The 12,500-nt window shown below is 42.0% G+C and overlaps 1 protein-coding gene across 11 annotated transcripts in view; it reads left to right on the top strand.

Moving 5' to 3' along the window:
* BIRC6 (baculoviral IAP repeat containing 6) overlaps positions 1-12,500 on the top strand; it is a 443,632-nt gene that overhangs the window by 95,742 nt on the left and 335,390 nt on the right. For all 11 annotated transcript variants that reach the window (XM_085888090.1, XM_085888088.1, XM_085888086.1 and 8 more), the window contains exons 18-21: positions 1-67; positions 1,589-1,720; positions 4,627-4,724; positions 5,359-5,506. The exon at positions 1-67 is cut by the window's left edge and continues 95 nt beyond it. In XM_085888090.1, the coding sequence (XP_085744216.1) occupies positions 1-67; positions 1,589-1,720; positions 4,627-4,724; positions 5,359-5,506 (445 nt within the window). The remainder of the gene's footprint in view (positions 68-1,588; positions 1,721-4,626; positions 4,725-5,358; positions 5,507-12,500) is intronic.

Here is a 12,500-nt window from a genome sequence, read left to right as displayed (position 1 = left end):
GCACGCAAAGACTCTTGCTTGACTTGCTCTGCTGGCATGCTGGTGCTCACAGTCACAGTCCTGCCAGGTAATTTTATGTGTTTTGTCAACTTTTGACAATGATCTACAAGTGGGATTATATTGTCAGTCTAGCTGGTGTGTCAAGTCACCTCATTCAGTGGCTACTATCGGCTTATTTCACTTTAAAAAAAAAAAAAACTTATTCTGTAGTTTGTCTGTCTGGTGTTCCCCTCTTAGCATTTGGAAGCTTGAAGCTGAGATCCCATATCCTATGTTTGTTTGTCCATTGTGTACGAATTGTCTTTAAATCCATGGAACAGTGCACCGATGTCTCCTTAATACACTACAATATACGATGTATGTACAAGCTCTTCCATGTGCTCTAACCTTGGCAAAAATTACCCTACAGAAAGAAATAAATGAATTCTCCTGAAGTCTCAAAATAAGTTTGAACCTGATTTGTATAATCGTTGAGGAAGACATATATTGTTTGATGCCAACGACAAGACGCGACAGGATTGTGTCTGCAAATACGACTGATGTCTTGGCAGCATGGCAGTATTACATTCAGCTGTCATCAAACCGATTATTCCTGAAATAGCCCTACGGTTAACATTTCTAATCGGTTGCCTTTTCACGCAATGCGTTTCTTTCGCATCATGGCAAAATGTGGCAATTACAACGAGAAGGGCACTCGGTAGAGCGCATACCTCCGCCATGTAATGCCTGATTCACGAGAACATATCGTGCCCAATACATTTTTGAAATATCATGCGATACAGTACTATATCGTTTTTGGCCCTATCTCTCAATGGTGAAGAATCACTTAAAAAAAAAAAAATTCAATAATTCTCATATCCAGATCCGGATTCGGATCTTCACTAAAATCGAATCAATTTGTCCTTGCCACATACCCAACTTGTCCATCAAGTTTAGTCCGAATCCGTTCGCAACTTTTTGAGATATCGTGCCATATATCATTTTATCCCGATATCTCAATGGTGAAGAATCACTGAAAAAATTATCAGATCCGGATGCGGATCTGGATCTTCACCAAAATCGAATCGGTTCGTTCTTGTCACATACCCAAGCTGTCCACAAAATTTCATCTGGATCTGTCCACAACTTTTTGAGATATCCTGTAGACAGACAGACAGACAGAAAGGGGTGAAAACATAACCCCCTTCACCTTCGGTGGCAGAGGTAACAATGACAAGGCATCTCAGAGATTACAGGTCGAAATCTTGAAGTGGACACAAATATTTGCCTTGAGTAGAAGAAAAAAATATATATAAGAGTACCCTATCATTGCATAGGACATCTTAAAACAAATTATAAACTCCAAGAAAATGATCGTGTCCTATTGAACATCTTGTTAGACTCAGACAGGCCTTGATAGTAAAATACATTTCTGACAGTATTAACTGTGCCTGTTTGCGGAGCACATGCGCTACATCTGCAGTGGCTAAAGACAAGGATAAATCATTCGACGGAAGATGCTAATAAGATTTGATTAAAAAAAAAAGGTTTAGGATGTATTTAGAGCCTGACCTTGGCAGTGCACTGTCTTCAATGTTTCTTTTTCCAGCTCCAGAGAAGGCATGGACTGCTTGCTGAGCAAAACGAAGCTGCTCTTGGTGGATTTAATACGCGTCTGTTTCCTGGAGGCAGGGAGAAGCGTTGCACACAAATGTGCTCGATTTCTGGCTTTGTGCCTCGGGTATGAACCTTGTGTGGGCGATTGCTCTCAGACATATTTGTTTTCTCTTTCACTTTACATGGCAAGAGGGAGGTGAGACATTAAATGGGTGGTTGAAAGGTTCACTGAATGCAGTGCCTGTCGGGCAAATAAAAGAGTGGTTGCCATGGTTGAAAGAAATATATTGTTGGAGCTTTAGTATTGCTTTAATGCATTCATTTCAGAATTGCAAATGCATTTCGAAGTTCGCTTGATATTGAATCGTCTGAAAATGTCTTTGACGAGGTGAACAACTTGGAAGTAGCTAGAAAAAAACAGTTTCTTTCATTTTCCGAGCATTACTATTGCTTAAATTCTGTTTTGATGCAACGTGGGAAAAACATATTCTTCTCTGACAGTATTTTCATGAGTCGTTTAAGTATTACATACTCATATAGATGGACAAGGAATGTGTGGTGCAGAAAATGAAAGGAAAGGACGGGGAAAAGAGGAGATGGTTGTGGAGAAGATTAAGAAAACGAGGGGGAATGGCAATGTAGGGGAATGGAAAATTTCACCTTTTTAAATGTAAATTTTATGTTGCTCTGGAGGAATTTAATGAGTTGTTCCATTCAATATTTTGCAATGAAAAATTGCATATATAACTGTGTGGCAGTGATCATTGAATATAACACAATTTGTGTCACCTCTGAAAATAAGAGAGTTTACCGGTCCCGCTCCCGCACACATCCATTCAGGAAGAAAACGTGTGTGTGTGTGTGTGTGTGTGTGTGTGTGTGTGTGTGTGTGTGTGTGTGTGTGTGTGTGTGTATATCGATACACTCCTCCTCCTCTTCCCTTTTATAAGGGGTGAGGTCCAATGGCACCAAGCTTTTACCCTGCCTTAACCACGATACTTCCCCAACGCCTTCTGTCCTCGGCCAACTCTCTCCTCTCTCTAACCACCCTTACCTTACAGATATCCCTCCTCACACAATCCTCCCATCTCAACCGTGGTCCACCTATTTTCCTCCTACATTGCTCCCTCAACCTATCCGCTCTCTTTGCCATCCTCTCTCTTCCCCCATCTGCACCATCTCAGCTGACATTTCACCAATCTCCCTGTCAAACTCATCTGCACACCAATCTCCTCCCTCAGGTCATCCTTCCTCCTTCAATCCACCCTCTTCACTCCCGCAACCCCCCTGACCCAGTTGTTCTCTTAATCCTACAGCTTCTGTTGTTGTCTCTCTGTCAGTGCCACCATCTCCAGACTGTAAAGGGAGACTGGCGTTACACATGATGTCACAACCTTCCCTTTCAATTTTCTTGATATTGTTGCGGTTGTGGGGATTGATGGAAGAATTTAATAGGGAATATAGCATTGTGTAGAGTTTCTTGGTCCGTGGACGTGTAGGAGGCATCTCGATGTGATTAAGTAGGGGCGCTTCAGTGGGCTTAAGTGTTACGTGTCACCACACAGGGGGTGGGGGGGGGCGAGAGGCCTGGTGTGGTGCGGTGTTGATTAGGCTTGGGAGTAAGGATATGTTTCCCAGTATGTGATTGCCCTCAGTGATTTTTCTCTATATTTTTATATTTCAAGATGGGCAATAAATGTGGGGAACCCGTCCCTAAAACCACAACGAACGGGCAGAAATCCCCGCCTTCAAAGGTTGACAACAAGTGAAGTCACGCCCCCGAGGGACGATTGGTGGGTGTGACGTCGGAAGCTAGCCGAGCAGGCAGAAGCCCCACCTTCCCGGGTTTCGTGTGAGCAGGCCATACCCCGGAGACGGAGGATAAATAGGAGAGAGGAGAGTGGAGTTAAAGGTTGGCTTGCGCACTTTTGGAGAGCCGTGATTAAAGAGGAAGGCTGGCACATTTTGAGAGGCATCGGACTCAGTCGGCATGTGCATTTTGTGGAGAGCCGTGATCAGAGTGGAGGCACTCCCCACGAGCGGAGGGTGAGCGCACGCACGAAGTAAGACGCTGGCCTTTGGCTCTTGGTTGAGTGGTGAGAAACGGACCCCGAGCCTCGTGTACATCATCGCCGGTCGGTGACTATGATCTACGCATGAAGCAGCTACACGTCTGAGCCTTGGTGTTGAGTGCCGCTCGCGGAGAGCCTGGCTTACGTTTGTCCTGCTACGAGAAAAGTGACGGCGCCATTTGTGCACGTCTGCACATGCGAAAAGGAGCGCTTCGATTCCAAGTTCCAAAAAGACCAGCTCTGGGCCAAGCTAAGTACAAGAATAGTTGAAAGGAAGGCTTTTGTTTTTATTTTGTTTCCCCGTTGTCTGTATTTGAGTCTGTGTGAGAGGTGCCTCAACTGGAGGATTTATTTACTTTCTTATTATTATCATTACCTTTTGATTGTATGTGTGTTTGTATGTACGACTTCCTGTCTCCTATGTACATATGTATATATATATATATATATATATATATATATATATATATATATATATATATATATATATATATATATGTATGTATGAACTACTTTAATGGTCCAAATTTATCACCTGATTGTGGGAGCGGTTGGGAATCATTGTATAAACTTACAAACTGGCTGGCCAAGTCTTGCATTTGACTGAAAGTGACAGAATTTTGAATTTGTTCAGGATGTCGGCTGTACACCTTCTTTTCTTTTCTTTATTTTTCTCGTGAAAAGTATAGTCGGAAATTTAACGTCCACCAACACATGTTAGCAGACAGGGCAAGCAGTTTATAACGTACATCCGAGGAATGGCCTACACTTTGATGTGTGGCCATGACTGCGGGAACACTGAGGTGACATTTTATAGTTGGGCCAAGTTTTGAACCAATGCTCGACAGCTCATATCTGAGTCCACATACGTCCAGGTTTATCCTGCCAGAGATTTTGAATGAATTCTGTAGTGTTTTTAATCCAGCTGGGTGTTAAACCATTGCACTGCATTGTCCAGGAGTGGAAGGACTGAGTCAAGCTGCAGAGCATTTGACAAGGCACTGCTGCGTGCCCTGTTGGCAAATCTCTCGTACATCCCTTCTGCAGCCACTGCGGGTAAGCCTTCTTCCTTTTTAATGATGTGGAGTTATAATTGCTTAGAATCCACGAGTGGTAAAGTCGTCACTGAATCAAAACCATGATGACTGCTGAAGCACAATGGGAATGCTTTCAGCAAAGATAATACAGAAGTTTAATGGGAAGGCCCACAATCATTTTCAAGGGAGAGAATGTTGGTAAATGCTCAGCAAATCATCCTGCCAAACTATCTGTCAAATCCCATGAGATATTCATGCATGCAAAAAGATGGAGCTCAAATTATCACCACCCTTCCCATCACCCCCTCCCCCACCACTTCCTTCCTTTTGCATTCACCTGTTTGCTCTCCAAGAATTCCCCCGACCTTCCCCCCTTAATACTTAAAAAATCTTGTTGCTCTCACAACCATGCTCAATAAAATGTTGTTGTTTTTCCCTCTGTTCAACCTTTTTTTGCAACCAGCTTTCTTCATGTTTCATGGAATATTATTTTCTATTAAATGGATGAATTTCCACCATGTTTCATAAAAAATAATTCTTTCTTGATAAACTCGGTCAGGATTGTGCTTTGAAATGTTTTTTTTTTTTTTAAGCATACTTTTCCTCCTCCGAATTTTACGATGAAGGACCCAGACTTATGTTGTGATGTTCAGGTGCCCTTCACTGGTATTTTGTGCTGCTGAATTACGTGAAGGAGGAAGACCTCGAAGAGTCGAGCACAGCGTGCGCAAGTCTCCTTTCCATGGTATCTCGTCAGCTGACGGACAGGCTCACCCCTCAAGAGGCGCTGCTTCGGGCTCGGCAAGTCGTACCGTACCATTTGGATAGGAATTATGTGCGATGCATTTCCTTTTGCGAACCGATTACATGAAAAGTTTGCTGGGAAGCATTTTAATTGGAGGAAAAATCATTCAAAGAGAGGACAGTGGGGAACAGTGTAATGGAAGAAAAGGGAGAACAAGGTGAGGGAGTTGAGGAGAGAGAATGAAAGGAATTGTTGAGAGTATTGAATTGTTCTTCTTTCTGGTGTATTGAACACTTGAGCTTTGTGGTGAACAGTCAATTTAATTGATCTGGTTCATTTCACTGTATAATTACTGATTGTAATTGTTTGATTGTTGAAATGTACACATGAAGTCTTGCTAAATAAATAATATTGGATAGGATCAAAGCAGTTCATTTGATTCTAAAACCTGTTCTCCCACGATTATTGGAATCTCTGATGATGAGACCGAAGCGAAGGGTCTGTTGCCCTCGCATCACAGGCAGGTCGGTGGTCTCTCTTCTTTTTAACCATCCAATCTCCAACATTACCCCCTCCACTCCCTCAGTCCAGCATCCCTCTCCAGCAATTCCAGAATGTACGTATTCCTCCAGTAACCTCATCCTGGTTAAACCTCCCAAATCGAGGTTTGACTGAACATCTCAGCTCTTTCATTCCTTGCTTCTCCTGTCTATGGAAACACCTTCCAGAGATGTCCGTCTCATTCTTCCCTCCAAGGTTTCCAACAGGCAGTGCACCCCCACCTTTGTATTATCCCCACCCTGGCACATGATCTTTATTACCCCCCAATAGCCATCCCTCATGCAACCTTCTTACTTACTGATTCTACTGTTTTTCCCCTCTTTCTGTGTTGTTGTTTCCTTCTCTTTCTCACTTTCCCTCTCTTTGTCTCTCTTTACTTCTTTTTCTCTTTCTCCTTTTTTTTTTTCTTTTTTATCCTTATTTTTTTTCTCCATCCTTTTCTCGATCTGTCTCTCTCTCGTTCCCCCTCCCTCTCGCTCTCCCTCCACTTTCCACAGCAATCACGGAGCGTTGCTTCGCAGCATTTCTTGTGGTGCGTGTCATGTATGGTGCTGCTGTTTCTACCTGTTCTTTTTTCTTTTTTTTTTTCTTTTTTCCTCTTCCTTTTGAGGAATCTTGCCTTTTGTTTTCTTTTCTTTGAGTTAGAGAGCGAGAGTGCATTCTTTTCCACGGTGGTTGGTCCTGAGGCATCGTATGTCAAGGTGCATTCTATCAATATAGCGAGCATAGAACAAATGACTGTTTTGGAGTCATTGACTCTGAGGAACGGTTTTGCGTGTGCACCACTTCGCTAAGTTCAGTTGAGCTTGTCGTGGGCATTGGCAAACTGGTCGGAATTCAGAATGTTTTGGCTGCATCGACGGTGAACCATCTGGTCCTCATTTTTGTCGCTGAAAAGGAAATGGTAGCACAGCTTGTTGAGATGATCCCACTTGTGGGACCTGATGTTTTCATCATCGTTTCACCATTGGACTCATTGTCTGTTAAACTTCTCGTTTATAACATCCTTGCTTTAAAAAACAAGGACAAATGTGTCCAAGAGCAGCATCCTAAAGGTTTTGTCGGCTAAAAAAAACAAAAACAACAACAGCAACTTCCGATATTTCGTCACGTGCCTTGATTCAGCCAATAGCGAGACCCGTCATAGTGTATTTACGTATTTACGAAATATAGTGTATTTACGAAATATAGTGTATTTACGAATTTACAATACATTAAATGGAATAATCTTTAAATAGTAACGTGAACTTTTTGAAACTTTAAATAAAATGTCCGAATATATTTAAAAGTTCATGATAGACGCTCTCAAAAGGCACCCTCAATGCCAGGATGTGTACAAGTGTTTAGTATTTCAGGAGATCCGGATCGTGTATATAAAAGAGCCGAGTCCTAATATAAAGGTTTTGTCTTCACAAGAAGAAGAAGAACAACGCCGAGCGTTCTTAGAGCAGCGTTCGCTACGCGAGACGCTGCTAAAAATCGGCAGATTATGACTTTAGTTGAATAGTATGGCCAAGTTGTATCTGAGATAACTTTGCTTCCTGTATGGCTTGGGAACCAATCTCCTCAGCAATTTGTTTTATTTTTGGTGACAGGTATTTATTATGATAAAGCCAGATATTTGTCAGATCGATGTTATGTGAAAAATTGTACATACCGTGGCGATTTAACTTCTCAGACCATGGTATGTTAAGAAAGTGGTTAGGATGATCATTTCAAGAATAATTGTCCAAGTGGTGCTTGGTGACAACGGAATGCGACTTGTAATGAAAACCCATTAGGTGATTCTGATGACACGTGCTCAACATCCGATGTTACTGAGATCGAAGGTGCAACTGGGGATTTGCAAGATTGCAAGACCTGAGGTGCACCCTCTCCTGTTGATGTAATTAAGTTTCTTCACGATACCTTTTTAAAACAGATGAAGCTTATTTTATCATTTTCTTGAGCTTGATAAGTTCATCGTTACTGCTTCTCCGCATTATGCAGAAACCAGCAGCCTTTGGTGCTGGTGAGGCCCACGTGCATCGACTGAATAAACGTGAAACAAAGGCAAGAAGGGAACCAGGATTAATAATGCTTTAGAATGTTGTTCAACATATAATTTCTTTAAAATGGTACTTTCGGGAGCTGGATTAAACATGAATTGGGGCCATGCCCATTTGACGAAATGTTCAAATTTTACTTGAGCGGGAACAAATAAACCGCTTTTCCTAAAGATGTGCATTGTGGGACCTCCTGTTTTGCTGAGTGGTGGAACACAATAAGTGTTTTTTGTTTGTTTGTTTGTTTTGTTTTATTTCACTCGATTCACAAAGCACGACCGTTGCTTTTTAGATTGGATCGAAAATTCCCTCTCAAGAAGTTACCTCTGCAACTCTGCAATGGGATGGAGGTTATGTTTTCACATCAGTTTGTCTGAATGAGAGCAGGAGTTATTGTTGGATTCTGATGAAACTTGGATAGGTCAGGGTGTGATAAAGACGAATTGATTAGATTTTGGTGAGGATCTGGATCCAGTTCTGGATCCTGACACTAGAATATTAAAAAGTGGTTCTTCATCATTGAGAGACGTATTATAGCGTGATATTTCAAAAAGTTGTGAACTGGTTATGACAAAACTTGGTGGATGAGTTGGTAGGTGACAAGAACAAGCTGATTATATTTTGTTTAAGGTCCGGATGCAGATTTGGCCTATCATTGGGATATAAAACATAACCTGTCCGGCTTGGCCGAGTTATGCATTCTATTGAATGTTGTTCTAGTTTTTCATGAATTTGTGAAAGGCCATCTGGCTTTTTTATTATTATTTATTTTTTTTAATTTTTAATTGTCCCTTACGGTGGCCAAAAGATTACATTATTGAATGCTGTTTTTCGTCCCAAGCAATCGTATTGCAAGATAATTTTATTCTCACATTGACACTGCTTATCCCCAAATTGATTTTGTTTGCTTATCTGCTGATTTTAACTTTACATTGGAACAGGCTCGGGATCAAAATGGTGAAGAACCTCACCCTGAAAGTGTTTAAATAATTGCCCTTTTTTTCATTGGTGGGACAATGTTGAGGCAATGTTGCATTTCTCTTATGAGTCGAGGCTCGTGGAAGAACGAATACAATGACCGGATCAGGACGTAACAGACAAAAACAAGATGCAAAACGTGCTTGTACGGAGTGGACAAAATGGATACAGAAGGAAACTCCCAAGGAGGGAAAACTGGAAAATTGAAAGGATGGGGGATTTAGGTGGGTTAACAAGGGTAGAAAAAGATCATGGTTTAGGATTAGGAGACGATCTGAGATGGTGGTGAACAGCTGACTTGAAGGCCTGAAGGGAAGAGTGAGATTGTAGAGGATGTGGAAGGTGGGAAAATAAAAGAACAAATGAGTGAAGGTGAGCAGTGATCCTTGATTTAGATAGTTTCACCAGAAGGAGGTTGATGTTGGACCGTGTGAGCCCTGCAGAAACCTTGGGAGTACAAAGCATGGAAAGAGCAGAGGGTGCTCGACCAGAAAGGAGGCGGGAGAAGACAGAGAGACCACCGACCCATAGACATAGACCGACCCATAGACTTCAGTGCGGGAGATTCCAATGATCTTAAAGGCAGTGATTCCCAACCTGTGGTACGCGAGGGCCTTCCAGGTGGTTCGCGAGCACTTTCGGGCTCAACCTTTAAAAATAAATAAATAAATAAATAAATAAATAAATAAAAAAATGATTAAAAATATACTGCTGTCAACTACTTGTCTACGGTCGCTTCACACAGAATAATACTGTGAAGACTGAGCTGCTGCTGAGCCAGGAGCTATCCGGTACAACGAAAGGAAAGGATGTTTTCAACCTTTTGGATAATTTCTTCAAGCATAATGAATTGGATTGTGGAAAGTTGGTCAGATGCACGACAGATGGGGCTCCGTCTCTGCTCGGTGGAAAGTCAGGGTTTCAAGCCCATGTGAAAGCTGTGTCACCAAACGCCGCCGGTGTCCATTGTTTCATACACAGATTCGCCCTTTGCACTAAAGCCTGTATCTCACTGGGCTGCGACAGCTTGCGACTAGTTGGAGATTTATACTAAAACACATTTGCGTATGTCTCACGAATATCGCACGAATGTCCCACGAACTCCCGGCGAAATTTGGGATGAACTTCGCCTGGAGTTCGCATACATGTCGCACGACATTCAGGTGACAAAACTGATAATTTTTGGCACATGCAACTGTCGCGCGACGGTCACACGACAGTTGTGCGACCATCGCGCAAATGTCGTGCAGCAGTCGCACGACAACTGTGCGTGACAATTGAGAAATTGGGACCATATATATGTATATATATATATATATATATATATATATATATATATATATATATATATATATATATATATACAGTCATGCGCCACTTAACGACGGGGTTACGTTCTGAGAAACGCGTCGTTAAGCGACGTCGTCGTTGTGCGAACATCTTTTTTTTTTTTTCGTTTTCGTTTTTGAACATCGTACTTACACAAAACTACACACCTAGGCTTTATGGTATAGCCTATTGCTCCACTGATACAAACCTGTACAGCATGTTACTGTACTGAATACTGTCGGCAATTGTAACACGCATCCAAGAGAGACTGAAGGCACGTTAGTTTTACCTTTGTGCTATTCATGACGGCCATCAGTGTTGTTAGCAGCAGCTTACAATCTCCTCGCATCAATTATAGAAAGATGAATAAATAGCGTTTGGATTTTATAAATACGTAATCATTGCATCGATGTTATAATTTATAAATGAAGAAACGAGCTACTGACAATTGTGATATATATTTTCGGAACAGTGCGATTGTTTTATAAACATGAAAAGCTTCACTCAAAACAAATTTGTGTTTTAATTTTGACTGTAACAACGATTTATTTGCGGAATTCTTTAATTCAAAGGTAATTTACTTGCTGGAAGGTAAACGTGCAAACATTGGTTCAGTTTGAAAGACGATTTCCTTGAATCCCGATTTCGCACAACCCTGCTTTTTTCGCGATGACATTTTATGGACCTCAACGATCGCATTATAACGGGGCCACACTGTCGTTTATTATCATTATGAAGTATTATGTACTGTACAGCGTACATAATTGTACGTGCCTTTTTTATACGACTGGCAGCGCTATGTCGGCTACATCACTCGGCGATAGGAATTTTTCATCTACATTTTTTTTCATTTTTTTTTTTTTTCAGAGCTGGCAGATCCGTCGTATATGCGATCCGTCGTTGCCCGGAACGTCGTTAAGTGGCGCATGACTGTATATGAGGCCTCTCCCTTCCAGCAATCATATTATCAGTTGGGAAACGAGTAAGAGAGTACCTGACTGAGTACTACAATGGTGTGGGAGCTGTGCCCTGGCAGAACAGGATGGTGGGATTACAGGAGAATGCTGACCAAGCCTGATTGTTCAAAATGTTCTGTTACTTGTCAACGTTGCACCCACAAACATTGTGTGTGACCCAATTGTCCATCTGCCTTAATAGGGGATTGTGGGTGTGACCATATTTTGTGTGTGACCTAATTTATGTAAAAATATGTGTGACGTGATTTATGAATGATGGGAAGGTGAAAGGAATGATGGGAAAGTGAAAAGTTTGCATTGAAGGCCATTACTCAGAACAGGAGCGAGAGGACAGAAGATGCTGGTTTTACAATACAGACTATGAGTTTTTTTTTTTTTTTAAGTAATATCTGGATTGAACTATTGTGAATCTATCTACATTACATTGCATGTCACATTTGTCGCACCTTCTGACTCTCGGAAACTAAATTGAGTTGAGTTCGAGACCGGATCGAGACAACCGCGACGACTCTGTGACTATTTTGAGATAAAAATTTGTCACACGAATTTTTTGAACATGTTCAAAATTCTAGCGACACCAGAGCGACGTCCTGCGACTCGCACGAGGAAATTGAGAACCACCGCGAACGTTTCCAGACATTTTGGAGAATCCCGTTCGCATTTTGTCGCGAGCTGTCGCAGCCCAGTGAGATACAGGCTTAAGGTACTCCCTCCGAATTTGTTATCATGCTTGAACCGATTAATCAAAATAGTTAATTTCGTCAAAACATCTGCCCTGAATACTCGGCTGTTCAAACTGCTCTGTGAAGATCTCGGCTCCTCTACCACACAGAGGTTTGCTGGTTCTCCCAGGGGAATACGACGAGGCGTCTCTTTGAACTGAGGGATGAACTCCTCGTATTCTTCACGGAGAAAGAACACGCTTTTCAAAAAGATCTGGAGGACGAAGAGTTTATCTCAAGGTTGGCCTACCTGTCGGACTTTTTGGGTCTTCAACCACTTAAACCAGTCTTTCCAAGGGCCCAACTGCTCTGTCTCAGACTTCATCTTGAAGCTGGGAGCGTTTGTCCGGAAGTTGGACCTCTGGATCAAGAACGTGGAGAGCAAACGCTACGGAATGTTCCAACTCCTGACTACCCTTGAGAGCGAGCCCAATGATG

Source organism: Eptatretus burgeri, chromosome 7 (genome assembly GCF_056783735.1).
Source record: "Eptatretus burgeri isolate ZD-2024b chromosome 7, Ebu_testis_v1, whole genome shotgun sequence".
Lineage (NCBI taxonomy): Eukaryota > Metazoa > Chordata > Myxini > Myxiniformes > Myxinidae > Eptatretus > Eptatretus burgeri.
The sequence above is the reverse complement of the archived record's forward strand: the minus strand, read 5'-3'. Positions and strand labels throughout refer to the sequence as shown.